Source organism: Tarenaya hassleriana, unplaced genomic scaffold, assembly GCF_000463585.1.
Source record: "Tarenaya hassleriana unplaced genomic scaffold, ASM46358v1 Cleome15, whole genome shotgun sequence".
NCBI classification, from domain to species: domain Eukaryota; kingdom Viridiplantae; phylum Streptophyta; class Magnoliopsida; order Brassicales; family Cleomaceae; genus Tarenaya; species Tarenaya hassleriana.
The window spans coordinates 1718386-1746136 of NW_010964923.1; the positions used below are offsets into that span (position 1 = coordinate 1718386).

Sequence of the window (27751 nt, forward strand, 5' to 3'; positions counted from 1 at the left end):
CGCTCTTCCAGTATTAGATGAGGAAGGTTCACTCTTTGCAAAACAAATATGCACTCGAGGATTGCCAAATAGTTTTCCCTGAAGTGTTTCTTTCGCCTTACAAGCTGCTGCTAGACTCCGAAACTGAACAAATGCGTAACTACGACCTGGAAATATGGTGATCTTCTCTATTTCTCCAAATGGGGAAAAGGCCTTTCTCAAGATTGCCTCGTCCACTCTCAACATGGCCGGAAATCCAATCCACAGTACCTCACTGGGTTCTGCTGCATCTCTGTCAGCCATCATCGATTTGCTGTAAGATTCGGGACTTTCATAGTGCATTCTGGAGTCCTTTTGGATAAAAGACGATCCTCTTGTCGCAGAGCGATGTTCCTCCCGGCGAAACTGATCTTCAGTGCGTGATGCAGTTGACGACTTATCCTGCGGTAAACAATGTCACAAAGATAAAGTATTAACTGACTCCCGACTTTGCACGATCGGTAATAAAGATCATAGATTAGGTAGAACACCCATTTTGACAAACCTCGGATGTTTATGCCATTCAACTAAGCAATTGAGTCTAATAGGAAAAACAAGCATTTGTGACAGCATCATATAAAAGTTTTATAGTAGCTAAAGGAGAACAGATACTTGGCTAAAACGCCTGTACATGGAGATTTTTCCTTCATCACAAGCAATAGGAAAACAGATGTAAAATAAAATGCTGGACCCAAAATACAACCGTCACCTGTTAACTGAAATCATGAAACATAACATGAAAGGTCTAACATCAGAGAGATGGTCCAAATAAGCGGAACATCCATAGCAAAAGCTTTCACAATATTGAAGACAAACTGATAGAAACACGATAAACCACATTTAAAGGTGGCTATGGCATTTGTAAGGCGATGCAAAATCAAATCCATCATCTGTGCAACTGCAGTAACCAAGAAACTAGTAATCAAACTATCCAGTGTCACCACCACCCCATGATTTGCAAAATCGACATTCGTAGTTTGAGATATGAGAGATGCCCCAGCTAGAATGGCCTTTAAATAGCCCACCAGCCAAGAAACATCATTCAGCAGCCAAGTCACTGCTTCTTCTTCTTAGACTAAGACAAATTGCCAACTCCATAACTTACTGCATATAGAAAAAAAAAACAAGTCTTTGTTCCATAATCGAATAAACAGTCCAAGAAACTACCTAAAAAACGAACGAGCATCCTCTGAACAGCAAGCATTCCATATCTAGACAAGCAAAAGCTGCAGATGTCGAATACTACTCTTTAGCCAGAGATCATGTCTGATCATTTCCAAGCAAAGAGAACTAAGACTTTGGTTTTTGGGATGTCAGTTTGTAACTTTTGCATAGGCCGGCCGGTAACAACAATGTACCAAGAAAGAAGTTCCAAACATAATACAAAAGGAGATTCTAGTTTCGTAGTTTCTTTGCTGCTCGATACTAGAAAACATCAAGAAATTTAATGGATGTAAGGTTCTTTGCACATCTATGGAACTACGCCATTATGATCAATTCTATCATCTTAAAGCAAGGCTGGAATTGACAAATGAAGAAACTGTGACATTGATTAATAATTTCCATAAGCTTATATCAGCTGGCAACCAGTTTAAAGCAGTAGTCTATTTGGCATTGGCAAGTTGAATAGGACCCATAGGCACCTCATGCAACATGGAGATGAAGAAAACTTCAATGTTATTAACCCTTGAAACTGTGATAGGTGTTTGAGAAACTCTGCTTGCTAATTAATAGTTTGAGAATCCAGAAATAAGATGATTCTATCATCTTTAGCTAATTGAATTTGTAATGTATGAGTGGAAGGTAGGAAAACAAGTTTTTCCAGTACAACACATTGATGATGTTGTGGTTCATTTCTTAGCTACAGAGAGGGTAGCTAAAGTCATGCAAAAGCACAATTGAATCAAGTTAATAAGGGCAATGCCAATAATACAGAACTGTTAAATTGAATGAATAACCCTTGCATGAATGAGGTATTAACCAGATATTTTAAGTGGAGATTTCATTGCTTTCAGATTCAGTCAAAAGTGGATATTCCCCTCTTTCCTTACAACACATGTCAGATGTTCCTGGAATGCACTTGACAAAGCTTGTTTGAGATTGCCTCCCAACAAAAGAATAAAGAAGCTCCAACCTCAGCTCAGGATCTACCAGGTTATTATCAAGTTCAAGTTGTTTTTTGAAAAGAAAACAATCTCCTAACTAAATAATGCTGAAAATATCACAATCGAATTGGATGCTTGTGATATGGAGATATATAGTGGATCTACTATTACTTGGTGATGAAAGATGGTCCAGATGCAATTTACAGGTAGCATCAATCTATGTTTTTCCATGTATGGTGGCATTTTTCATCCTGTAATAGCTGAACTCGAAACAATTGCTGCTATGATACAATGTGAAAAAAACATCTCATTGTAATGATCCTGATTCAAGACTGCAGAGAGCAGCAGACCTAAAAGAGGGAAAAGCAAATTAAAGCCAAATGCTTTCTTTGTTTCCCTCAATACCCACATCTTCAGACTTAAGAGTTGTCACAATTACCACCAGCTTTTACCAGAGGATTCAGAGCTTCCTGCTACTGAATGAGAGAATTGTTAAAGCAGATATGAGATTGAGACCTTATTTTCTCAAGGGTTTGGTTTTACTCTTAAACAAGCATCAATCCAAAGCAATGGCAAGTTTTGGACTTATCGTATGGGCCGATATTTAACAGCTCAAAAATTGCAGACTGAGTTTATTCTACCTAATGAGCTTCTGTTTTCTGGTAAACTAACTGATAACTTTCAAGCATTTCCTATAAAGTCATGAACAAAGGCTCCCCCTTTTGTCCCCATTTGGAAGATTGGTATGCTATAATGCCTTCAAGTTGGAGACTTTGTCAGCTAATTGAATCTTCTTCCCTAACAAATACCCTTACCTCTCGTGATCAATCCGTTAACCAACAGTGAGATCGAATTCAACAGGACAAGAACAAGAGTACAGACACGAATCACATTCAAATCCAAGCAATGAAAACTCAGTGACACTACCATTTCAGCATAGCAACGAACACTGGAAATAAGGATTTCAACACTAACCGCCTTGGCAAACTCGATCCTAAGCGGGTTGCCGGCGAGAGGGAACCCCTGAAGCGAGTCGATGGCGGCAAACGCGTCCTCGTCGTGTTTGAAGTTGACGAACGCGTAGCTCCGGTTAAGCTGAAACGCCACGCTCTCGAGCTCTCCGAACCGGAGAAACCTGTCGGTGAACTCTCGTTCCGATATTCCATGGGGAAGGTTCCCCACAAAGAGATGCCGCGACGGCGGATTCCCTCCGCCGCCGCTGCCGATTCCCCTACCCTTCTCTTCCCGTCTCATCCTCTCCCTCCCTCCTCCGCCGCTGCCTCCGCCTCCGCCTCTATAAGACTGAAATTAATACCGGAAGAAAACAAGATCAACACAAGCGTATCTACGTCTCTGAGAAGTCGAAGAGCGAGAACAAGCAGAGGAATCGACCATGGCGGATTCGGAATTTCTGACCCCGAAATCCAATCTGAAGAGGAAACACTATCGAGATTGAATGCGATTATCGAATGCAAATAGAGAAATTCCAAATCGAGTAGCGTCGTTCTTTAATGCCATGAGAGATTTTTCTCGGGGGCTGCGAAATTTTTGGATTTCGGGATCGTGATTTCTGCCTTCTTTCTATCGAAATGGAATTTTCACAGAATCCCCAAGAGTTTGTCCTAGTTATCAAATCAATCCCAAAGTTTGTTTATGTTCGATTTGAACCCAAATAAATCGAGAAACTACGCAAGTACGTATTTAAAGGCATCGTCTTGCAAAAAAAAAAAAAGGCCCACTTCGAACGAACTTGATTCTTGAACCAAGCAAAACCTCTCTGAGAAATCTTTGAAGACGGAAATCGAAAAACGCGAAGGAGAGAAGAACTCGGGTTGTGTCTCTTGTCCGAAACCATGACTGGAACGCGGAGGAAAACTCTTGTGCGTAGGGCTAGAATCCAAAACTCACCCCAAACCTCTGATTCGGCGGTAAGTTTCCTGCGTTCTTCTGTTTGTTTTCCTGAGAAATTATCGTTATAAAGGCGTCGAATTTGTGATGCCCATGTGAGAAATTCACAATCTTTTGGCGAATCGGGAGTGTTTCCTCGATCCTGAACTGGTTCTTCATCGATTTTGAACTCAGGGCGACGTTAATGGAGGCTCCGGTTTCCAGGGAGATAAAGGGACACGTGGCAAGAGCCCTGAAGCCCATGAGAAAGATAACGATGGAGGAGATGGTCTCATAGAAAAGAGCCCAATTTTGGGGGACAATGAAGCTGGTGATATTGTAGATGGGTTAAAGTCTGATGCTTGCATTGTGTGTGATGGAGAAGACAATAAAGTGTTGTTGTGTCATGAAACTGTCTGTCCTGTGTCAATTCATCGTAGATGTCTGCCCGATGAACCCAATTTCGATGAACTCGGGAACTTTTACTGCCCATATTGTTGGTATAAGCGACTAGTTGTGAAGTCTTTGAGGTTGCAAGAGAAGGTTATGGAGGCTGAGAAGTGCCTAAAGGCTAGAGAGAATTCAGTAGGTGTAGATATGGCTGTAACGATGGATAGAAATGACGAACCCGGGTATGCAATCAAGGTAAATATATCATTGGATAGGATGAAGAGCCTTAACCCTTGTGAGAATAGAAGGGAAGATGGTGAATTAGATCATGGATGTGTTGAATTACAGAAAAACCAGCAGAATGAAACAGTTGCTGCTGAAACCCATGACCAGGAAGTATCTGATAATGAGGACAGAGCGCAAGGGCAGGATTCCGATGTGGTTGAGGGAAGAAAACGGCGCAGAAAATCTAGTGATCCGTATGGAAATCAATCTCATAGGGAGGAAGAGGAGAATGCAGAAAGAGAACCCGGGGCTGATCCGGGAAAAGATGATGAGGTCATGAATGAGCAAGATAACGGTTTCGGGAAGGATGGGGAAGCAAAGCCGGACATTGAACCATCTATTTCATCGCCTGTATCTACAAATGCTGATAACGAATCTGATACATCTAATCAAGAGTTTGCTCTGGTCATGAGACCCAAGGTTAATGTTCGAGAACAACCAACTGAAGCACGGCCTTCTTCTTCGAAGAAACCGTTGTTTGAATCCAAAAAACTCTCAAGAGGAAACAAACGTTACCAAGAGAAGAGAGCAACTGAGTATCATGTTCCCAAACAAAGGTTCACTTTCATGTGGTATCGCTTGCTGTTAATATGAAGACAGTACAATGGTTGCTTACTGTCCAATTACTGAGAAAACAAAACCAGCCTAAATTTTTTCCTCCCCTTCAATTTGCAGGAAGGATGATACAAACTATGGGAGGAAGCGTAAGCCGCTGTATTGGACACCCGAAGAGGAAGAAACGCTTCGGGTATGAACTCGTGCATTTCATGTCCTTTTTCTTTTCCATCCATTGCCTTGTGTTGTATTTCGATTTCTTTGAGAATGCAATCTTCCTTCTCATTCTGAAACTTGGATCATGCTGACTGGTAATCAAGAACTTACATCTAATGCTCTAATGGATTTAAGCTTCCATTGTAATGAGGCTATCTCCAAGACTTGGCTCGGGATAACCGAACAGAGCAGTGTTTTTAGGTTAAGACTCATTTGTTCATGGGTCCTGCTTTAAAACTAAAGTGTAGAACCGAGCTTGTGGTGAATGTCTCTGCAGCAGATAGGCTAAACCGAGTTTCGTGAATCGCTCGATGACAAAAATGTCTTTGCCGTGCAGGTTGCTGTGGACAAAGTCTCGAGAGCAGCAAACAGGAACATGCCCTGGCGCAAAGTTTTGGAATTTGGTCGGGATAAGTTTCAGGAAGGACGGATTCCATCCGACCTCAAGGAGAAGTGGAAGAAGATGAACAAAATGTGATAAGGTGCCAAGGAAAATGGGTAGATCTTGAATTTTCAAGTTGCTAAGCTAAGACACTTTGCTGTTTGGTTCTGTATCTTTAGCATTGTTAGTAGTCTGTTTCCCAGGTTCTGTCTCTGCTCCGTAGATGTAAGAAATGTTTACATATATAGGAAAAGACCGGTTACTTTGTGGTTTAAGCCCTTTCGAATATAGAGAATAGATTAAGATTTTATTCCATCGGCCATGGAAAGAGAAGGTCGTGGGAAGGAAGAACTAGATGCTAAGACATTAAGTGTGATAGGGAAATCGTCTTGTCTCTTAGATAACGGTTCCGCTCGGAATGAGAGCATCCTTGATCACTGTCACAATCCCGCTCTTGATGAAGTATCCATCTGTCTCCCTTGCTGCCTCTTGCACATTGTCGGTGTTGATGATCTGAAACACAGAGATCAGTGATGGGTTTAGTCCCAATGAACTTGATATGTCTTGTCCTAAAGTTTCTTTGTATCTGCAGATTATGAGGAGAAAACTGTAACCTTCACATTGTCCCCGATACGGGCATTCTTGTCGATGATTGCTCTTTTGATGTGGGAATCTCGGCCGATACCAATCGGAACACTGCCCTTGGCAGCGAGGAATCTCCTGTCAGCATCCGTCTGAAGCAGACAATGGAAATCACAGATGATTGGTATGAGAAAGAGAAACATCAGAGTGATCTCTCTGGAGTGTGTGAATAAGCAATTCTCGGGTGCTGTTTTCATACCTCGTAGTAGTCTGCACCCATTAACAAGGTGTCTTCTATGATTGCACCCTCCGATATGCAAGAACGGAGACCGATCACTGAATGGTGGATTTTACAGTTCTGGAGGTAACACGATGGGGAAGACCATGTAAGTAGAGGGGAAGTATAGGGTTATGACTATAGCTGCTGCCATGGGAGAAGCATACCTTGATAACGCAACCTTCACCGATCACACTGTCTGTAACATCAGCATCGAGCATTTTGGACGGAGGTAAATAACGAGGCTGTGTGTAGATTGGAGCTGAACGATCATAGAAGCTGCAAAGAAAGGAGGTCAATAGCTGGTCAGTTAACGTCTTTCACGCCAGAAAATGGCCATGCAATCTCAACTAGAGGTAGGTCAGTGCCTGAAATCCGGTATTGGTTTCTTGGTGATTCCTAGATTTGCATTGTAAAACGCCTCGATTGTCCCGATATCTTCCCAGTACCCATCATACAGATAAGCTTGCACCTGCAGAGATCAAGAAATGAGACTGGAAACCGCTGTTATCTGCCTCATGGCAGATCAAACTTTTAGACACTGAAACATCAAACCAAGAAAAGGGCAAGAAATGAAAGGAATGCCCATTTCGGAATGGAAGGATTGGCCCGGCAACTTACTCTCAAACCCAAAGAGGTGGCTCCAGGAATGACTTCACTGCCAAAATCATTAGCTCCAGGGAATTTCTCACGAAGCAAGTCCAGCATGACATGTTTGCTGACAACGTATATACCCATACTAGCAATGTAAGGCATTTCCTTCGCTCTCTCGTCATCAAGACCCAAGATTGTAGTGTCAACCTAAATACAGAGGCAGAAACTGGTGACGTTATTGTCATGAACTTCTACCGTAAGAACTTTGTTCCAAGTCATATAACATTACCTTCATAGCCTTCAGTTGCTCTCCTTTGGGTTTCTCTGCGAATTCGATTATACGTCCTTCTTCATCGATCTTCATCAGCCCGAAGGCAGTTGCTCGTTTCTCGTCCATAGGAAGAGCAGCTACAGTGATATCGGCATCAGTTTCTCTATGAGCTTGGATGAATCTCTCGTAATCCATCCGGTACAAATGGTCACCGGCAAGAACCAGAAACTCCAACACATTGTGTTCCTCGAACAACCATAAGTACTGTCTCACTGCATCGGCCGTGCCCTGACAAATTCACACAAGCAAAACATCTAAGCGACACACACTTTCATGGACAATGATGTTTCCAGCTCTGTAAATTTGAGAAATTGGCGCAATTTAAGTGGCAAGAACAAGAGCAATGATTCTCTTAACCTGAAACCAATTTGGGTTTTCTGGGCTTTGCTGAGCGGCGAGAACTTCGACGAACCCTTCGTTCTTGTATCCGCCCATGTTGCTCGCGTAAGCGCGTGAGAGATGGCGATTCAGAGATGCGGAATTGAACTGCGTAAGAACATAGATCTTTGAAATGTTGCTGTTCAAGCAATTGCTCACCGGAATATCGATCAGACGGTAATTCGCCCCGAGAGGAACAGCGGGTTTCGCCCTCTTCTTCGTCAGAGGGTAGAGTCGCGTCCCTGCTCCTCCTCCAAGGATGATTCCAAGCACACTCTGCCATTGAATCAATCAAAATCTAAGTCGAACACTTCACAAAGGAAGATCCAGAAAAAACTCCGAAACGCAAACATCCAAATAATGTTGGAATCATCCGCTATTTCGCGGATTGAACAGAGATTTACGAAGATTAGAAACCATGATTTACCCTGCTAGCATCAGGATCGAGGCACGTCTGCGAGTTCTGAGAATCGGAGACAGCTTTAGGGGAAACGATCGTTGGAGTCCTCTTTCCGCAGCTATTGGTCTCTGTACGTCCACTGGAAACCATGATTTCCGGCGAGGCGAGCTTCTCGCCGGCGAGAGAAGACGATGAGAACGAGAGATTCCTACGGCACCCTGCTCTCCTGTTCAGGTTCGAAGAAAAAGAGGAAGTGGAAGAAGCGGGGATTTTCAAAGCCCCAATCGCTGCCATTGTCGCCATTGTTGTCGAAGGCGAAGGTGGAAGAGGAAGCAATGAGTTTTTTTTTTTCACTCCGTTCTCTGATACTACAATGGGGATCTTATACTCACATGAGTTTACCATTCTACCCCTGAATTTGTTTGAAATTACGGGGATGAACACTGTGGTATGGTCGGGGTTTCGCGTTGTAGCGGGGGACAAAGATGTCCATGCATGTGATCTGTCATGTTTTTTGGCGGCGAAAAAATCTAGATGAATAAAATTAATTAATTAAAAAGAGAGAGAAACATTAAAAAAATCGGTGATTGGTGGATGAGAGAGAAGATGTAAAATGAACGGTGGATTCTCGAAAATCACAGTCAAGCATTCTGGACCGTTTATTTTATTTTTAAATTCAAAGCGGAATAATGATTTTCCTATTTATTTTTTCACGTACGTTAATAATGGTTACAAAAATAAATTTATTATACGGAAGGGAATATGAAAAACAATCAATAGCTAAATGATTACATCGCAAATTTACTAGTAATTGATAGCGACGTATATATTAATTAATTACTGATGGTACCTTATATATTTTGTAACTTTTTTTATTTATATATTTTGTAACCTTTTGTTAGTATACGTAAAAAACAATAACTTAATTGCACACATGTTTGGAAATTGGGATGTATCATATATAAATATAAAAATGTTTTATTTGGATATTATTACGCCATCTATATTTTTTTTTTGAATAAGAATATATATATATATATATATAGTTGGATGAAGAATAACACGGACGAGCCCACTTCATGTGTCACGGGCACATTTAAAGAACTAGACGACTAACAAACATTTTAACCCCCCCCCCCTTTTTCCAATGGAGGGTTTCCTCGATCCTGAACTGGTTCTTCATCGATTTTGAACTCAGGGCGACGTTAATGGAGGCTCCGGTTTCCAGGGAGATAAAGGGACACGTGGCAAGAGCCCTGAAGCCCATGAGAAAGATAACGATGGAGGAGATGGTCTCATAGAAAAGAGCCCAATTTTGGGGGACAATGAAGCTGGTGATATTGTAGATGGGTTAAAGTCTGATGCTTGCATTGTGTGTGATGGAGAAGACAATAAAGTGTTGTTGTGTCATGAAACTGTCTGTCCTGTGTCAATTCATCGTAGATGTCTGCCCGATGAACCCAATTTCGATGAACTCGGGAACTTTTACTGCCCATATTGTTGGTATAAGCGACTAGTTGTGAAGTCTTTGAGGTTGCAAGTCATAATAATTGATAAAAAATGATAAAAAAATCATATATAACCTTAATTAAAAGTTGAAATATATATATATATATATATAATTTTTATTTTTTATTCGGTTTGGTTCGATTCAATATATATTCGATTTTTTCGTTTTTAAATAAATCACAATCATTTAATTTTTTTTTATATTTGATTTGATTATGTTACAATTACATGTGTTATTCAATTCGAATCGATTCATTTGCTCGATTTTAACCGAAAAAACGGGAGATTTGTTTCGAGCTGTACCCGAAAGACGGTGGAAGAGGTTCAAGATAATACTTGATTCATATATTAGACCGCAAATCTTGCAGTGAAAAAAATCCTCAATGAATTACAAAATGAATTGTCTTCATGTTTCAACTAGAGTGGACGTTTCGGTATTCGAATTCGAATTCGGTTCGAAAATCATTAAACCACCTAATTTTGGGTTAAAAATCATAATATCGCATTTGGAATTTCTTTAGGAATTCAATCGAACCTCCCGTTAGAACCTCTCATACGCACCAATAGCTTATATGGTCAAACGAACGGTAACTATTATTTACGTATTTTATATGCACAAAAAGATTATCGGTAATTCTCTATACATTGGGGTGCTTTTTGATTTTACAAATAAAAAAGGGGAAAAAGTGTGATTTTTCTCTTTCTTTGGGGTTTAATGAGCAAAACAAATCTGATCGAAAATCTAAATCTAAGAACTAACAGAAAAAGACAACTGGCGGTGAGGAAAACCCAACTGGATATGGCAAAAAAAAAAAACAAATCTTTTTGTTTCTGTTTTTTTTTTCTATTCGATAAGGTTTTGTTCCCTTCAACGTTCCTGCGAGTCCGTTGGGCATTTTTCATGGAGTTCTCTCCTCCTCTGGCAATCAATCGATTCAACCATCTCAACCATTTCCCAAGCGAAATCTTCCTCCAGATTCCTTCCCCAAATCCAAAAATCCCACCTTTTGTTCTTCCTCCCCTCTTTTCCTCCTCCTTCGACCTTCATAACCCTCTCAGATCTCCCCGATCACGCCTCTGACAGGTCCTCGACAGCCCTGAAGGCCAAACACGAAGAGGGTATCGAGCGATTTCATTTCAGATAAGAAGAGGGTTTTGTTTAGGAGCAGGGAGATTTGCTGTCGGAAAAGAGAATCATGTCGTTTAGGTCACAATCGGTGGGAAGCCAATTCGCCGAGAAGCTGACGGAGGATCCAGTGACGTATAAAACAGCTCAGAGCACCGTCACCTGCATCTACCAGACCCATATCGCCGGTTTCTGGAGGAACGTAACGATCCTATGGTCGAAGAATCTGATGAACCATTCGCTGACCGTGATGGTCACCAGCGTAGAAGGTGATATGGATTACTGTTGCAAGGTTGATCTCAAGCCTTGGCATTTCTGGAACAAGAAAGGGTACAAGTCATTCGAGGTCGAGGGCAATCCCGTCGAGGTTTATTGGGATTTCAGGTCGGCCAAATTCGCAGGTTGTCCCGAGCCAAGTTCGGATTTTTACGTGGCTTTGGTCTCGGACGAGGAGGTTGTCCTCTTGCTCGGTGACTGCAAGAAGAAGGCCTTCAAGAGAACAAAGTCCAGGCCAGCGTTGGTTGATGCTGCCTTGTTCTACAAGAAAGAGAACGTTTTCGGGAAGAAGAGTTTCTCAACGAGGGCTAAGTTCCATGACCGGAAGAAAGAGCACGAGATCGTGGTGGAAAGCTCTGCCTCGGGTCCGAAAGAGCCAGAGATGTGGATTAGCATAGATGGGATTGTGTTGGTTCAGGTTAAAAACCTGCAATGGAAATTCCGTGGGAACCAGACAGTGTTGGTAGACAAGCAACCAATTCAGGTTTTCTGGGACGTGTTTGATTGGTTGTTCAGTTCCCCCGGGACGGGACACGGGCTGTTCATATTCAAACCCGGAGCAGTCGAAGAGAGTGACCATGAGGGAAGCGGCCACGGTACCGGTAACGACAGTGATGCAAGCAACGGAAGCAGGTATTACTCGGCGAAAAGCAGCGTTTGGCCTCCCGAATTCTGCTTGTTTCTTTATGCCTGGAAACTCGAGTAGTGAAAAAACCCGATGAAAAAAATCGATTGCTCGGTTTTCTTCATTTGTATTCTTTCTTCCCCCCTTTTGTTGTTGTACAATGCACAATGTTTCCATACACACACCATTTTCATGGCCGGATGGTGCCAATGATAATGGCACAGAATGTTGTATTGCTCATAAGCACCTGGTCAGTTCACCTGACACTAATATTTAGTGCAGCCTCTTCACTGAAATCAATCAGATGAAACAGGCTATGTTTCTGATCAATCTTGACTCTGTTTGCTATCATTTGTGAAAGAACCTTTCAACCCATCTGAGAGATGAATCCATGGGATCATTTCCTCACTCAAAACTCGTGAAAGTTGGGATCTTTCAGAGGATAAAACAGGCTACTGGGTCACCGTCATTAAGAAATGTGAAATGCCTTTCAGAAGGCAATTGGGTCACTGTCATTAAGACATCAAAAGTGAAACAGATGCTTGTTCCCATGATGTAGGAGCTTAGCTTCGTCCAAATTCATACAAAAGCAAACTCTTTCGGCAACAATGGAAACCTTATGATCTTGTAAGAATCGGATCATTAACTAGTAATAGCCGATAAAGGGGAAAAAGATTGAAGCTTTGTCTTAGTCTGTCACCTAAATTTGAAAGATCATGAGCTCCATTTGGATCTTTGCTTGGAAATGAAGCACAAAGAAAACAATTATATGAAAAATCTGTACTTTGAAGAAGCCGAGTGATGTTTTGTCTTTCTTTATTCCATTTGTGTTGAGATTGTTCAGATGAAAATTATGGGGTTAAAATGTAACTATGTAAAGCTATGGGTCTTGTATGGAATATCCGAGAAATTAAGGACCGGTAGCTTCAAATGTGTGCATTTTCCCGCACAATTTATGTTTAGTATTTCCAATTTCAAACCCTAAGCGTTTGAAAAGCTCTCCCAAATCGTCATTTCTCATGGCGTCCAAAGATCATGAAGATCCGATCAACATCACTAACGGGACGGAAGAGGAGAGGAGACCGTCGAGTTCCGACGGAAACGGCTCCGGAAAGTGAGCTTCGCCGACCGGGAAATTACCTCCGTCCACTTTTTCAGCCGGGACGAAGATTATGAGACGCCGCCGAATTCCTCCCCCTCAAAGCAGCGAAACGGCGAGCAAGGTTCACCGTCTTCTGGAGACGGTGATTCCGATGACGAGGTTGTTGTCGGGAAGCTGTTCTCAAGGCCCAAAGGTTCGCCGTCTTCTGGAGGTAGCACAGTGGATTCTGCCATTACCGCTGACGGTACACTATGACTGCTTCTTATTCTTCTTCTTTTTTTCCCTATTTGGTTGTCTGTATATTTTTACATGCTTATTTGCGTTTATTTTCGACTAACATCTGTAATTGCTATGGGAAATGTCTTCAAAGAATCGGGCTCTGTTGCTCTCTGTTGACATTGCCGTGCCAGAGTTTTGCTTCTATGATTCTTTCTTACATGTTTTTGTGTCCGTGATGAAAGAATGTTGAGTTGAAGTCACATGTTTTATTGCTTGTAGATGATAACTTTTTCGGCCCTGTGTCTGCCCATTTTATCAGACCAGGAAGATTGTCTGACTCTGCTGCCTCTGAAGAAAACCGTGATGTTACAATGGACTCAACAGCATTTTCTATGCATTTCAAAAGCCTCGTAATGTCAGAGCCAGGAGATACAAAGACTCCTACAATCAGTGGGACGGCTTTCGAAGAAAAAACACCTATTCAGTCTACCCCTAGTTCTGAGATGGGTGGTGTCATGACGTTAATGAAAGCTAAGAAGCTTTTCCCAAAATCTCCTCTACCTGTCGACAAAGTGAGTGGGGGTAGAGATTCTAATGACATGAGTCTTGTGGGTGACAAGAAACAGCTACAGAAAGAGGATTGACAGAATCTGTTTCCTTATCAGAGGAGATTACATTTGATTTTAGAAAGAAAAGTCCAAAATCCATCATCCCTGCAAAGTTTGTGTCATCCGCAGAAATAGATCAAATGTGAAAGCGACACCATCAACAAATAATGGTAATCTTGATTGCTCGCATCAGGACAGTGGAGCTATCAGCAAATGTGGCACATGGGGTGGAAATTAACTGAAAAATGTACGAGTGGCGATTATACGATTGTAGCATCTGACAAAGTGCATCCCTTGCTTGTTGAAGCCGGCTCAAGAGTTACGGAGACCATCCCCAATTGAAAAGGAAAACCAAAAATGTCCAAAGGAGCCTGGAGGTCCAGAAAAGCACACAGCATGTCCTCCAACCAGCGTTAGACTATCCTGATGGAAATACTGGTGCTAACTGCCGTACAGGGTGTGAAAAGATAGTCAACTGGAGAGAAGTAAGTGTACCATTCATCTGTTGGCATTTTCTTTTTCCACTCTTTATAGAAGAATCAGGTTTCTCGCTGTTAAACCTATGTTTGAATTGCTGATCTGTTACTATACTCATTATCCTGCAGATTCCAGGGAAAGTGTCATTAGGAATCAATCAATTGTTTGCTCCATTGGCAGACAAGCTGAATCCAAGATTGGTATAAAGAATTTATCTCCGTGCTTACTAAAGAGAATGTTATTTGAATCTTCAAATTAGTCCAGGAAATTTTAGAATAATAAGAAATGTTATACAGTTAAAGGAAAAAAAAGGTTTTACCTCTTTTTGGCTATTTTAGATTCAGCGTTCATGTTACCAAGGTGTAGATATGCAAGCTGGAAGATATCCTAGCACACTTGAAGAATGTCCATCTATGTGAGATGCTTTGTTTTCAAATCCAGTCTCAGGTCTGACTAAATAACATAACACTTTTTGCTTATCATTTCTCCTACAACTAGTAGCTACATAGCTGATGTGTTGATATTTTCCTAATTGCAGATAGTATACGGCGTGTTGAGTGTTGTTTAGACTAAGAGGTTTTTCTATTCATCATGCATTTATGTTTTTTTATCAAACTAAATTAGCATTGAGGTTGTAGAAGTAACTATGAGTACTATTGCAGACTTGCTGAGAGTAGGTCAATCCTCTGTAAAATAGCATATGAAGAGGCCAAACTTCAGCTGCAGTACCTAAGGCAAGAGACACTGCATGTAAGTTTTTTCTGTTCTTCTTTTACTACTGGTCGTTCTTTTTTACTTCTTGCTTGATCTGTTTCACCTGCCCTTCAGAAAAAGGACCGAGTAGTGACCTCTGGAATCCGTGCATCGGAAATTTTGGAATCGGAATGTTTGAATATTTTACATCAATATGGTGAAGGACTTGATCGAGCAACCAGTGGTTGTCATTCTATTGGCTCGGCGAATCTTGAACCAGCTCGTGAGGTCAGTATTCAGCTCTGAATACAATTACAGTCTATGTACATTGGTCATCTGAAACTGGAGTGGCTTAACTCTTTCCCCTCTCGAATTAGTTTTTGATAAGTGATGCGTCGCGAACTAGGTTCGGATTTATCTAGTTTTAATTTCCTAGACACGACTTCCGCAAGCATACGGATCAGTTATAGTACCTAGGGTCGAACTCTGGGGACTCGTCGGGAATCACCGGAACACAAATAAACACCCTCACTAGCTATGCGGTTTGGATTTTCTACTCAGTTTCAGTCGGTGGCGATAATGTGGTGGTGGTGACACTAAATCCTAATGCAGGAAACGTAAAGGGTGGATATATATATATGGAAGATAGATATCATGGGTCTGAGAATTCTAGGTTGTATAAGAATTATTTTTACGGGTTACTTATCATTTCACTGGCTTGGTTTGGAAAATTCAAGGTCATTTATCGAAGATTACCCTCTCGGGTCTCACCTCTCTTCTTAGACGCCTACAATCTACCGATCTCTCGATTCCTAATAGATTGAAGATTCTAAAAGCATGGAGATTCCTATCATAATTTCTAGACAATTCTTTTATTTTCCAATAATGATAATCATCTATATGTCACCTTTTGTAGATGATATCTCTATTTTCTGATAAAAGTTTTGTCTATCCGGGTAAATAGTTTCCAGGTTTAATTTCATATCACTATGTAAATTAAACCCTAAAATCATACAATTCAAGTGATCAGCAAGAATTGATGCATTAAGAATCATTCACTCAAACCAAATATCAAACCAGTAATAATCAAAATACCCACGCATAAATAAATTCTTAATACAAATTTAAATTCAAAACCTCCTGACGGGAGTTCAACACACAAACACAACCAGAGAGAATAACAAGATATCGCACGGAAAAATCCCAGAGAAAGAATAGATAGAGAGAGTTAGAGAGGCTTAGGAATTATGGGCAGCGTGGTCTTCCTCCTCATCTCCTTCTTCTCCTCTGGAACCTCCGTGGGCGCGGCTGGGGCCGGCCCTGCCGCTCCTCTCTTGGGTGAAGCTCTCTGTCGATGGCCGTCGAAGCTCCCCCTGCTCTATTCTCTGCTTCTCCCTTTGCCGATAAGGTCGGAGCTTCAAATAAACCCTGTCACCCACTTGAAACTTAACATCTCTACGAGAATTATCCGCATAAAGCTTCATCCTCTGCTGTGCTTTATGTAAATTCAGTTTAATGCTCTCCAACATCGCATCTCTCTCTCGTAAAGCAGACTCCAGTTCGAAATTCACCGTAGACCCCTCCACAAAGCGAACCAAAGTAGGTGGATCCCTCCCATACACCACCTTAAATGGCGTCGTTTGCAAAGAAGAGTGAAAAGTGGTATTATACCAAAATTCAGCCCAATCCAAAAACTTAAGCCACTGTCGAGGATGATCACTCACATAACAGCGTAAATACGTCTCCAAACACCGATTCACAACCTCCGTTTGTCCATCGCTTTGAGGGTGAAATGCAGTACTGTACCTCAATTTCGTCCCCGCCAACCGAAACGTTTCCGACCAAAAGTGACTTAAGAATATACGATCTCGATCCGAAACGATCGATTTAGGGAACCCATGCAACCTGACAATATCTTTCACAAATGCCCGAGCCACCTCTAAAGCTGAAAAAGGATGGCGAAGCGCTAAAAAATGCGCATATTTGCTCAACCGATCGACAACAACCAGAATCACATTGCAACCTGAAGATTTCGGCAACCCCTCAATGAAATCTAAAGAAATATCTTCCCAAACCTGCTGAGGAACAGGTAAAGGTTGCAATAACCCAGCAGGAGCCAACGTGGAGTATTTGTGCACTTGACAAACAGGACAACGAGCCACGTAATGTTGGATCTCCGATTTCATCCCAGGCCAATACACAATCGCCTGAATCCGCTTCAAAGTGCGAAGAAAACCAGAGTGTCCACCCAATTTCCCATCATGAAGCTCATGTAACAATAGAGGAATCAATCGTGATGTCTTGGAAAGAACCACACGATCTCGGTATAGCAACGTGCCTTCTCGCAGTGTAAAAGCACCAACTACCTCAGCAGATTCTGACCAAACAAAAGCATCTTTCTTTAATAAATCTGTCAAAGGCTTCGCAATCGAACCGTAATGTCGTACAAATCTTCGATAATATCCTGTCAACCCGAGAAATCCCCGTAACTCCTTAACATTCCTCGGAGTTGGCCAATTTTTCACCGCCACTGTCTTACTGGGGTCAGTAGCGACGCCCTCTTCCGAAATCACATGTCCCAAATACTCAACGTGATTCTTACCAAACAAACATTTCTTTTGGTTAGCATATAGTTGATGCTGCTGCATTACATGCAAGACCGCAGCTAAATGTTCCAGATGATCCGACATCGAAGAGCTGTACACCAGAATATCATCAAAGAAAACAAGGACGAAGCGCCTTAAGAATGGACGGAAAACATCGTTCATGAGAGCTTGAAAAGTCGCCGGGGCATTGGTTAATCCAAACGGCATCACAAGAAATTCGTAGTGACCGTCATGCGTACGAAACGCAGTCTTAGGAATATCTGCCTCCTTCATACGAATTTGGTGATATCCCGCTCGCAAGTCCAGTTTCGAAAACACTGCCGCTCCATTCAATTCATCTAACAACTGATCAATGACTGGAATAGGGAATTTGTCCGATATCGTCGCCCGATTCAAAGCTCGATAGTCAACGCAAAAACGCCAACTTCCATCCTTTTTTTTTACCAACAGCACCGGACTCGAATACGGACTTTGGCTTGGTTGAATGATGCCAGCCTTTAACATGCTCCGAACCAACTTTTCAATTTCCTCTTTGTGCGCGTGAGGATACCTATATGGACGAACACTGATGGGACTAGTATTCTGTTGTAAGAGGATACCATGCCCATGGCCCCTTATTGGAGGAAGACCCTCTGGTTCCCGAAACACTCCTCGAAAAGAATCCAACAACCCTTGCAATCCCTCTGGTAGTGATTTCTCCTCAACAATCCCCACTTCCACAGAACCAAATCCCACCAAAAATCCTTGATCTCCTTCTCGTATTGTTTTGAGAAGAGTCTTAAAAGCCACTAGAGATTGATGTAAATTCGGATCTCCCACCAACCTGATCATTTTATCATCAACGGAAAATTTCATTTCGAGCTTGGCAAAATCAAATTGAACTTTGCCCAAAGTTTGTAACCATTGAATTCCCAAAATCACATCAGCTCCGCCCAATTCCAATGGTATAAAATCTGATACCAAAGAGTATTCTGGAAATGTCAACTCCAACCCACAACATATACCCGCACTTTGTACTGTCAAACCATTACCCAAACAAACTCCATATCCCACCGTACCAGCCAATTTGATAGGTAACACTCCCAATAATTCCTTAGATAAGAAATTATGAGAAGCGCCGCTATCTATTAGCACCACCACCGACTGATTCCCAATCCATCCCCTCACCTTCATCGTTTTCGGTGATGTTAATCCCACCATCGAATGCAGAGTCAGAGCTGCAAAATCCCCCACTACCGGTGATAATTCCTCAAAACATTCCTGAAATTCACCGTCAACGTCCGTATCTTCTGTCACCATCAGAACCTGCAGCTCCTTTTGCTTACATCGATGACCAACAAAGTATCGCTCATCACATCTAAAACATAATCCCTTTCTACGACGATCCTCCACCTCAGGATCCGAAAGTTTCCTGAACGGCAGACGTCGATCTCCTGTCACAGCCTTATTGGAACTGTCTACCACCGAGGCGATAGACTCTCCCTTCTTCTCAACAGAACCTCCCAATGCAGAAGAAATAGAGCGAAACGAATTTGAATTCGAATTCGAATTATATCGAGGAAAACGATTCTCCTTACCATGCGATTTGCCTCCTGAACAAATTGAACGCCCCTCTAACCTCAACGCCAGTTCAATTGTCTTGTCCAAGGTCTGAGGTTTTAAGACTTCGACCATTTCACGGATCTCCGTCTGCAAACCACCTCGGAACGCACTTTCGACTACCTCCTCAGAAACATTTGAGACCTGCGCCCACAGATCCTCAAATTGTTGCAAATAAACCATCAACGTACCAGTTTGCCGAATCGACAATAAGCGATCAATCGCCGAACCAACCTGAGCTTCGCCGAACCGAATTGTGATTCGCTGCTTCAAATCCGACCAGCCACGAAAAGGTTTGTGTCGTTGCTGCAAGGAAAACCACTGCAACGCCTGTCCTTCCAAGCTAATCGTCGCATAACGCATCTTATCTTCCTCAGAACTCCCGCCAAAATTGAAATAATTCTCAGCACGAGCAATCCAACCCAACACATTAGTACCATCACACACAGGCATCTCAACCTGTCTAACCTGGAAATCTCCCACCAGATTTTCACGATCCTTCCTGGCATCAGACTCCGTCAAATCGACAGCTGGATTTTGCTGAAGAATTGGATCATCCTTCTGCTCCTTCGGAAAAACCGCCGGAATTGGAGCATCATTTTGATCCGATAACTCTTTTTCCCGCTCTTCCTTTTTCCCGCTCTTCCCGACGTCGCATCCTAGCACAGAGGTCGGCCAACAACTCCTCAACCGCACCGATCTTGGAAACTTGCTTCTCAACCACCGCCATGCTTGCTTCCAATCTGCCAATCGAAGATTGATTACCAGAAACAGCATCCTCCAAGTGCTCCAAACGAACGGTATGAGATTTTGTCATTCTTTCTTTTTTTTTTGAATTTTAGTCCCGCTCTGATACCAAATATGATAAGATTTTCCCTCCAAAATACCACTTATATTTCCCAAACACAACTTGGATAGGCTTGATTAATGAGAGGCCCCCAACTCTCCCCACAATCCACTCCCCAATATTTCTGATATCCCCCAGACAATCCCCCTCCTGTATTATTTATAGTAGAATATAGCGCTATAGCCATCTGACGTGGCAATATTAAAATGGAAATACAACTATAATCTGTTACAGCAACAGATCCTTCCCCAATTCCTTCCTCAAACGTCTTCTCCTTCACGAAGCTCGTCATTCTTCAGCCAAATCTTCCTCTGCTTGTTCCTCACATATGCCTTGAAAGGCTTACCACACGTACCCACGGATTTTAAGGCTTTGTCATTGTGTTTCCAGAGTGCTGCAACCTTAAATCAGGTGAAGCTGTTTCATTTGGTGACTGATTAGAGCAACACCAGCTTGGTGTAAATGTGGCATGGCATTGCCTTATGCCTCTCTCCAACATGTAAGGATGTTCTAGTTCAATTCAGTTTAGAATGTAACGAATTTTGTGTTGGTATCTGTAAGGCTTCTTCATCTTGGCCAGACTCAATCTGATGGCAAATTTTCCTTCCTAGAAATGTTTTGCTGTCATAATTTGCAGGCGAAATCTCTAGCCCATACAATATCAAAATTTCTCATTATCTCTCTTTCTGAGCATCTCGGAGATTTCGTAAGGATGCGGAAAGATAGAGACGTCTGTCATGTCTCCCCGGTGAGGTACACTTCTTCAACTACAAGTAAAATGTGCAAAACCAGTTTTAGAAGATGGGCGTATAAATAGAATATATAAGATGTATTTTTTACCCAAAAAAATATTTAAGATGTATTTCTCAATAGGTTTGTGGGCGCATGTATTTCTCACTCTATCTCTTATCGGCTCTTAACTTCATTAAAACTTTCATTCTTGCTTCCATAAATTCTTTTTGTGTGTAGTCAATGAGGATGTTGATTGGGAAATAATCTACTTGCACCTGCATTTCTGCGATTCAACGGCCTCAAAATCATGCCACTCTTATCATTTGCATTAGAAAATCCACTGACACGTTTCATAGCCCGGTTTTGTTTGAGTTAGGAAAATGGTACAACTCAAGATACAGGTTATGATTGTTCACATCCCTTTATATTTTTACTAAGAATATCTGCATCAGCCATTTTGAAATCCTCTCTTCTTGTACCAGAACCAAGAGTTTGAGAGACGTGGGCACTTCAAGATCCCCAAGCTCTTGCCTCTTCAATTGTGGTTGGAATCTATTCCCCTAAGGATAGTCCAAGCACAGCATATAGTTTCATAAAACACGGAGTTGCCGGTCTTGACACTGAAGCTTCAGACCTCAGAGTGAAGTTACTTTCACAAAGTCCGGTTGAGTTGGAGCATCTAATAAATAATGCGGTTGAGAGGTCAGTTTCACAGATCCTTATCCCCTCTTTTTCTTATCCTTTTTGCATGAAGATGCCTGGTTTTGATTGCATAGACACTGTTAGATTTGATGAATGTGATATATCTATGGAGGAGCAACTGGGTAAAGGGGTTTTGGCTTGGGGTGTTCAGTTGGTAGGCAAAAGGGTAGTTTTAGGGTTTTTCTTTGGCTTCACTTGCAGTGAAAATTGAACAAAGAAATGCTTGTGGGGTCTATCTCTCTGATTATGCAACAAGAGAGAGTAGTACCACTTTGCTCGGCACAAGTGGTTAAATAGTCAAATATCATTGATGAACCCGCAAAACAGTGATTATATTACACATTATCAGTAAGATGCCTTGAAAGGGAGCTTAGCTAAGCTGTTTTTCTTTTCTTTTCTTTTCTTTCCCCCAGTTTTTATATTTAAAAATTCACTTTAACGCAATATATAGCAAAGGTTTACACACTTCTCTCTCTCTCACACACACACATTATTTCTCTCTTTTTTTTTTGTTCCAAATGTGATGATTTATTTTTAATTTTTTTGGTCAAATATGATTTTTCTTCAAAGACAAGGAAATTACTTAATTCCGGGAAGAAAAAAAAAAGAGAAATTTAAAAAGGAAAAACATCTTTTGTTCTGTTTTTTTTTCTTATGATTTTTTCTTCTCCTTAAAGCATATCTTATGTGCTCGAATTTATCATTTGTTCTTACAAGTAACAAGACCAAACAAAAAAGGTTCAATTATTTGTTTTTATCTGATCATAAAAAAGGAAAACTCGGATATTCATTATATACAATGTTTGAAGTATCTTATTTTCAAATTGTTATAAGAAGAAAAAGTACAAAACTTTTTTTTTGGTAACAAGTATCTTAGACCAAAGTCCGGACTAATTTTGGGACCGGAAGTGGGACAAATGTTTGCACCCGTTTCTCCAGTTGAATTATCTCAATTTGAGTAAAATTACAAAAACTTTAAAATGTCTTTATAAAATTATTGTCTTATAAAACTTTTAAGTTTATATAATATATTTAAATTATTTTAGTGGCAATCTCAGTCAGAATGTATAATTTAATTAATCAAAACATGGTACTAATAATTTTCTTAATTAAGTTAATTTATTATTAAGGTTCCTTCCTCTTTGCCCTTTTATTCATCTTAGGTTTATTTGTTCTCTATTATTGCAATGTTATCTTCCTCCTATTTATTTATTTTACCCAATTATTTATTTCTGAAAAAACACAAAAAAAAGGAACTTTTTTCCTTGTAAGGACATATCAGACACCTCACACCTACGCAGTTTGTCTGAACCTCGTCCATTGTCATGTTTTTCGGCAGACACGGAAATTGGAATAGTGCCACCTGAAACACACACACACACACACATATATATATATACTATTTAACACTACTTTTTTCTCCTCTAGATTTCTTTAAAAAAAATTTCCAAATCTAATTTGGATTTGATTTTACTATTCGTAATCTTTAAGGTACTCTAGATAAATCTCGTATTCCTCAAAAAAGGAGATTCCTTTTTTCGTGTTTGGTCGTTACATGCAAAGCTGTTTCGTTTCTCTGTTCTGCTTGTGAGTGCCTCCGTTTTCAAAGTTGTGTGAAACTCTGATTATCACGTTCTTCGATATTTGGTGTTTGTTTATGATGGATTGATAGTGATTTTGCAGAAAAGAAGGTAAATTTGGAGACTTTATGATTCTCTGGGCTCATCTTCCGCAAGATCTTGCGGGTTATTGTAGGTGGGTTATCTGATCATTGTGCTTGTTTAATCGCATTCTTTTGTCATTTTGTCAATTAAAAAAGAGTTGGGAGTTGTCTGATTAGATCAAAGATGAATACTTGGTAATTTTTGTGTATTCCCAAGCAACTAAAAAGTCGTTTGGGCATTTTTTTTTTCACCTCGCTTGGTACAAGAGATCTTTTATCTCCAGTTTTTCAATCTGTTCTAGGGTTTAATATGATGCACAGAAGAATTGTGTTCATTGTAATAGATTTAGCTCACTCTGTGCATATGCATTCAGGTGAACTTTGTGGTAGACTCAGTGTTGTTGGTAAGGTGATCTCAGAAGATGGGATACGCTTGTGATTTCTGTGGGGAGGATAAGTCAGTTGTGTATTGCCGGTCAGATGCTGCACGTTTGTGTTTGGCCTGTGACCAACATGTCCATTCTGCAAACTCCCTGTCTAAACGACATTCCAGGACGCTGTTATGCGACAAATGCAGTTCGGGTCCTGCTTGGATTAGATGTGTGGAAGAGAAGGTCTCTCTTTGTCATAAATGTGATTTGTCTGCTCATGGAAATTCTTTGTCTGCCTCCGCTTCTTCGGGGCATAAGAGGCAAACTATCAGTTCCTACTCAGGCTGTCCTTCTTCTGCGGAACTTGCATCCATCTGGTCATCTGTTTTGGCTATTCCCACTTTGGCTGATGGTTCCACCTCGGAGAAAGCACTGGTTATGATGAGTGCAACAGAGAACAACAAATTACATTCACAGTGTTCTTTAGTCAGTCCAGATATCCTAGACGCAACCGCTACAGTTAGACCTTCAATTCCAGAAACTAGTGCTTTCTCTGATAATCTTGATCAGCTGATTGGAACAAACACATCTGCAAAGGTAAGCCATGTCTTTTGCACCTTGTCCTTTTATTCCTCATGGCTTACATCCCGGTGGATCTCTAAACTTTCTTCAATGTATCAAATGTGCAGCTACCATATCCCGGAATCGATCATCTTGGCCTTTCTGGGGACTGTGTATATGAGGACTTCAATCTCGGTGTAGACTTTGTTCTAGAGAACTATGATGCATTGTTTGGTGCGGCTCTTAATGACTCGGATAATCTTTTCGAAAATGGTGAAGTCAATAACCTATTGGGGGAAGAAGACTTGACTGCAGCTAATCTTTGCAGTCAAGCCATATTTGCAGCAGAGGTTCATACGCTACTTTATGTTTATGCTTTTATCCTCTGTATCTCGTTAGCATGTGGTGCATGTTTGCAGTTTAATATCTTGGTTTCGGTGTGTCCCGGAAACTCGAGTTTGCCTTTTCTTAATCTTTATTCGTTTCTCGTACACTTACCAACCAAAAACATAGCAAAGGTAGAATCACTTCCTTTAGTTATATCACCTGATTGTATTAATGGTTGTGTTCTTATCCAGGAGATATCGGTCAGATCTGCCAATTCAAACCAGCCATCTTGCAGCAACATTGCATCTGCTGATTCTGTTTGGAGCAATAAAGCGGAATCAACAATCTGTTTCACGTCAAGACAGGCTCATTCAAGCCTCTCATTTTCTGGCATAAGTGGAGATACCAATAGCGCTGTGGATAACCAAGACTATGGTGTCTCTACATCTGTGATTCTTACAGGAGAGCCTCAGTGGCGTCCTCCTCCTACCGATGCTTCCTCACTATCATCGAGCCGCATTGACGCTGTTATGCGTTACAGAGAGAAAAAGAAGACCCGCAAGTTAGTGAAGTGAACTTCTCCGGAAACGAAAACTCCGCAGACAGCGCTTTCTCGAACATGAAAGATTCTTTTTTTCTTGAGTATATAGGTAATCTAATCTGGCTGATATGAGAGTACAGGTTTGAGAAGCGAGTGAGGTATGCTTCCCGGAAAGAGAGGGCTGATGTTAGAAGACGGGTAAAGGGGCGTTTCATTAAAGCTGGTGAAGCTTATGACTATGATCCACTTGACCACACCCAAAGCTAGTGAAGTGTGCTTGCAATTGACAGATAGGAACTTAGGTTACTCAGAAGGAGACAAAAAAATAAAGTTGTAGGAAAAAATAAAACTACCTCTTCATGATACAGGTGAATGGCCATTAGTAGGAGAAACTTATGCTTGAGCATAAATCGGATTCTTGGAAATGGAGGCAACGATGATTCAGCACGCGAATGGATCGATAGTTTTGGCAAGAGCTGGAACAAAGCTTTTAACCTTTTGATCTTCCAAGTTAGTTATTCTTCCGCTTGCCTTTTTCCAAGCTAGTAAAGTAAGAGGTTTCTTCATTATAACTTGATATGAGCAGTGTTGTCCTTTCAAGTTTGATGCCAATTCATGTTCACTTATTCGTAAGAACTACGAGATCAGATGACTATGTAGATGTAGATCAGACACATATACAGAGGCACATGTAAGTGGTTTCACATGATATGTACATCAGACATATCTTGATACTGATCCCATGGGATCTAATCTGTCTGAAAACTCGGACCGGAAGAAGGTAACCCTACGTATACTTAAGTATCTGTACAACCCACAGATTCTTTACAGAGAAAAACTCAGGGAAAGCTCTCACCAAATCCATGAAGAGACCTTTTCTTCTGGAACCAGAGAAGTCCTACTAAGTGGGACAGTGATGTTCCAATAATCTATCCATTTCTCTAAGCACATTTTGTGAAACAAGTGGCCACATTTGAGCTTGTTGATCCCTGACTCTGGCTCAAATTTTGTCAGGCAGACCGTACAATCATGGTCGAGGTTGGGCTGTTTCTTGCATCTGCAGAGGCTGATGAACCTCAGGGTCGGTGTCTGGTTCCTGAATTCCTCCAGTAAACTGCCAGGGTGACAGAGCCGGGGATCCTCAGGGGATGCAGAGGATGATGACGACGACGAGAGGCGGATGCCTATCACGTGAAGGATAGATCTGGCAATGCCTTTGAAGATGGATATCGATAATGCTGTGTTTGCCAATATGATCCACATCATTTCGAAATTCTTGGTTTGCTTTAATGGGTTTTCTTCAGATTCGTTTCGAGCAGTGCTTGATTCCCCTAAGCTGGAGCAAGAAAAACTGGACCAAGTTGCTGTCTTTCTTGTTGTTTGATGATATACGATCTGAGAAATAACAAAGCGGGCTATTGGTAGACAGTAGAAGGATTGATAAATCGCTGAAAAAAGATAGCAAATTTCGAGTAATGAATAGAAAGAAAAAATCAAAGGTGGCTAAAACTTATGCCAGTCAGAAAATGACCAAAAGAGAAACTGAACATTCTGAATATGACAAAGGGATGAGCAGAAACTTCTTAGAAACCGAGCACAGAAGATCAAAAGGAGGTGTTTTATGTGCTGTCTTCATCTAGGATTCAAACTCAAAACCTGAGTTTGATTCCAGCTCAAGTTTTCACCATGAAAAGGCATTACTAAGCTTTTCTATTTCCCAATGCCGTGAAGGCCAAAAGTAATTCAAGGACATCAGGATATGGGAATAGGATCCAGATAGGTTGCCCCAAAGGTTTACTCATAAAGTTGAATTCTCCGAGATTTATGACACCAGATCTAACTAGACTTGTGCGGTAATATTAACTCCATATGATTGTACTGAACTAAGTTAGTCTCGGAATGATTGAAAGGTGGAATCTTTCTAAAGGTTAAACAAATCAAGATCATAACAAAGGGGGTAAATACGAAAGATTCAATTTTGTGTCAAGGGTTCAGGAATTCCTGTTCTGTTACCATGGAATCAAAAATATTCTTCAGTAAAGATTGATACCCATTTGCAAAATTCAAAGCTTTCAAGCATCTAAGGTTCAATCTCGTGTATCTCATTCTGATTCTGATGAAGAACACTAGCCTGTAAGCATCACTACCTATTTATTCATATGATAAAAGAAAACAAACAAACCAAGAGATACAAAAAAGCCCAGAAATGTAACATTTCTTCTTTCCTCTATATCACTACCCAGAGAAAAGAAAAACTGATTAATCAACACCAAGAAATAAATCAAAAACAAAGACAAAAAAGAAAAACAGGAAAAAGATTAGGAAATTTTGAAAATTGGGGGAGAAAAGAACCTAAAAACCTTGAGAGAAGTATCAAGGATAATCAAGAATCTCCATGAAAGTGGAATAACTTTTTGAAAAAAGAAACTTTTGGGTTCTTCTTGTATGTGGGAGGAGATGTGCTTTTTGTTTTGCCCTTCGAAGATTTCAATCTTTTTATTTAAATGATATTTCATTTTTCTAAAGATTAAATTTGAATCAATTCGGTTTATAAATAATGTCGGTTAACGCGATTCAACTATTTAACCGGATCGAAATGATCGGTCGTACCATTTCAACAACCAATCGGTTATTTTAGAAATAACCAAACCGAACCAAACTATAATTATTCTCTTCGGTTCGATTTGATTTTTAATTCACCAAACCGTTGCCCATCTCTAACCCTTGTTAGTAGGGCTGGGCACAAATACCCGAAAATCGGGTATCC

General features: G+C 40.9%; 7 protein-coding genes and 1 pseudogene across 18 annotated transcripts in view; 4 read left to right on the forward strand and 4 right to left on the reverse strand.

The window, feature by feature from the left end:
- LOC104808830 (flowering time control protein FPA) overlaps positions 1-3768 on the reverse strand; it is a 6117-nt gene extending 2349 nt beyond the window's left edge. Inside the window, exons 1-3 of the mRNA XM_010534643.2 lie at positions 3516-3768; positions 3099-3425; positions 8-420 (exon numbers count right to left, since the gene is read on the reverse strand). Of these exons, the coding sequence (XP_010532945.1) occupies positions 8-420; positions 3099-3425; positions 3516-3518 (743 nt within the window). The 5' untranslated portion in view covers positions 3519-3768. The remainder of the gene's footprint in view (positions 1-7; positions 421-3098; positions 3426-3515) is intronic.
- Positions 3769-3839: 71 nt separating this feature from the next.
- LOC104808828 lies at positions 3840-6197 on the forward strand. 2 transcript variants are annotated; one of them, XM_010534641.1, is made up of 4 exons: positions 3840-4051; positions 4206-5257; positions 5361-5433; positions 5794-6197. In XM_010534641.1, exons 1-4 carry the CDS (start codon positions 3977-3979, stop codon positions 5932-5934), a joined length of 1341 nt encoding a protein of 446 aa, XP_010532943.1. In that variant the 5' UTR covers positions 3840-3976; the 3' UTR covers positions 5935-6197. The 2 variants fall into 2 exon arrangements, with proteins under 2 accessions (XP_010532943.1, XP_010532944.1); XM_010534642.1 differs by having other exon boundaries at positions 4206-5242.
- LOC104808827 (glucose-1-phosphate adenylyltransferase small subunit, chloroplastic) lies at positions 6125-8751 on the reverse strand. The gene is made up of 9 exons (XM_010534640.2): positions 8428-8751; positions 7980-8276; positions 7581-7850; positions 7319-7498; positions 7066-7169; positions 6865-6976; positions 6680-6778; positions 6453-6572; positions 6125-6351 (listed from the first exon to the last, which is right to left on the reverse strand). The coding sequence occupies exons 1-9, from the start codon at positions 8701-8703 to the stop codon at positions 6235-6237; spliced, it is 1575 nt and encodes a 524-aa protein (XP_010532942.1). The 5' UTR covers positions 8704-8751; the 3' UTR covers positions 6125-6234.
- A 1986-nt stretch (positions 8752-10737) lies between these two features.
- On the forward strand, positions 10738-12266 carry LOC104808831. Its single transcript, XM_010534644.1, has one exon. The coding sequence runs from the start codon at positions 11106-11108 to the stop codon at positions 12015-12017; it is 912 nt and encodes a 303-aa protein (XP_010532946.1). The 5' UTR covers positions 10738-11105; the 3' UTR covers positions 12018-12266.
- Positions 12267-12955: 689 nt separating this feature from the next.
- On the forward strand, positions 12956-13770 carry LOC109116494 (annotated as a pseudogene).
- A 129-nt stretch (positions 13771-13899) lies between these two features.
- On the forward strand, positions 13900-26089 carry LOC104808833 (zinc finger protein CONSTANS-LIKE 9-like). 11 transcript variants are annotated; one of them, XR_002023983.1, is made up of 15 exons: positions 13900-14350; positions 14471-14542; positions 14681-14789; positions 14881-14918; positions 15005-15092; positions 15171-15323; positions 20478-20586; positions 20699-20840; positions 21057-21220; positions 21302-21521; positions 23205-23276; positions 23559-24152; positions 24245-24466; positions 24695-25494; positions 25999-26085. XR_002023983.1 is itself a non-coding variant. In XM_019202044.1 (13 exons), exons 11-13 carry the CDS (start codon positions 23607-23609, stop codon positions 25016-25018), a joined length of 1092 nt encoding a protein of 363 aa, XP_019057589.1. In that variant the 5' UTR covers positions 13900-14350; positions 14471-14542; positions 14681-14789; positions 14881-14918; positions 15005-15092; positions 15171-15323; positions 20478-20840; positions 21057-21220; positions 21302-21521; positions 23205-23276; positions 23559-23606; the 3' UTR covers positions 25019-25559. The 11 variants fall into 11 exon arrangements, 1 of the variants encoding a protein (XP_019057589.1); XR_002023984.1 differs by having other exon boundaries at positions 20725-20840; XR_002023988.1 differs by having other exon boundaries at positions 20478-20840; positions 26003-26089.
- On the reverse strand, positions 16274-20057 carry LOC104809111. The gene is made up of 3 exons (XM_010535005.1): positions 20006-20057; positions 19475-19899; positions 16274-19384 (listed from the first exon to the last, which is right to left on the reverse strand). The coding sequence occupies exons 1-3, from the start codon at positions 20055-20057 to the stop codon at positions 16274-16276; spliced, it is 3588 nt and encodes a 1195-aa protein (XP_010533307.1).
- Positions 25663-27297, reverse strand: LOC104808832 (probable E3 ubiquitin-protein ligase XERICO). The gene is made up of 2 exons (XM_010534645.2): positions 26516-27297; positions 25663-26379 (listed from the first exon to the last, which is right to left on the reverse strand). Exons 1-2 carry the CDS (start codon positions 26618-26620, stop codon positions 25837-25839), a joined length of 648 nt encoding a protein of 215 aa, XP_010532947.1. The 5' UTR covers positions 26621-27297; the 3' UTR covers positions 25663-25836.
- Positions 27298-27751: the final 454 nt, after the last annotated feature.

Coding starts and splice junctions, on each gene's coding strand:
- LOC104808828 (XM_010534641.1), top strand. CDS start 3,977: ATGACTGGAACGCGGAGGAAAACTCTTGTGCGTAGGGCTAGAATCCAA. Junction 4,052..4,205: donor CCCAAACCTCTGATTCGGCG/GTAAGTTTCCTG, acceptor TTTTGAACTCAG/GGCGACGTTAATGGAGGCTC. Junction 5,258..5,360: donor CAAAGGTTCACTTTCATGTG/GTATCGCTTGCT, acceptor TTCAATTTGCAG/GAAGGATGATACAAACTATG.
- LOC104808827 (XM_010534640.2), bottom strand. CDS start 8,703: ATGGCGACAATGGCAGCGATTGGGGCTTTGAAAATCCCCGCTTCTTCC. Junction 7,499..7,580: donor AGCAACTGAAGGCTATGAAG/GTAATGTTATAT, acceptor CTCTGTATTTAG/GTTGACACTACAATCTTGGG. Junction 6,977..7,065: donor AAACCAATACCGGATTTCAG/GCACTGACCTAC, acceptor CTTTCTTTGCAG/CTTCTATGATCGTTCAGCTC.
- LOC104808831 (XM_010534644.1), top strand. CDS start 11,106: ATGTCGTTTAGGTCACAATCGGTGGGAAGCCAATTCGCCGAGAAGCTG.
- LOC104809111 (XM_010535005.1), bottom strand. CDS start 20,057: ATGACAAAATCTCATACCGTTCGTTTGGAGCACTTGGAGGATGCTGTT. Junction 19,900..20,005: donor CTTGGAGGATGCTGTTTCTG/GTAATCAATCTT, acceptor CCTCTGTGCTAG/GATGCGACGTCGGGAAGAGC. Junction 19,385..19,474: donor TTCGGTTCGGCGAAGCTCAG/GTTGGTTCGGCG, acceptor CTGTGGGCGCAG/GTCTCAAATGTTTCTGAGGA.
- LOC104808833 (XM_019202044.1), top strand. CDS start 23,607: ATGGGATACGCTTGTGATTTCTGTGGGGAGGATAAGTCAGTTGTGTAT. Junction 24,153..24,244: donor GAACAAACACATCTGCAAAG/GTAAGCCATGTC, acceptor TCAAATGTGCAG/CTACCATATCCCGGAATCGA. Junction 24,467..24,694: donor AAGCCATATTTGCAGCAGAG/GTTCATACGCTA, acceptor GTTCTTATCCAG/GAGATATCGGTCAGATCTGC.
- LOC104808832 (XM_010534645.2), bottom strand. CDS start 26,620: ATGAAGACAGCACATAAAACACCTCCTTTTGATCTTCTGTGCTCGGTT. Junction 26,380..26,515: donor AATGTTCAGTTTCTCTTTTG/GTCATTTTCTGA, acceptor GTTATTTCTCAG/ATCGTATATCATCAAACAAC.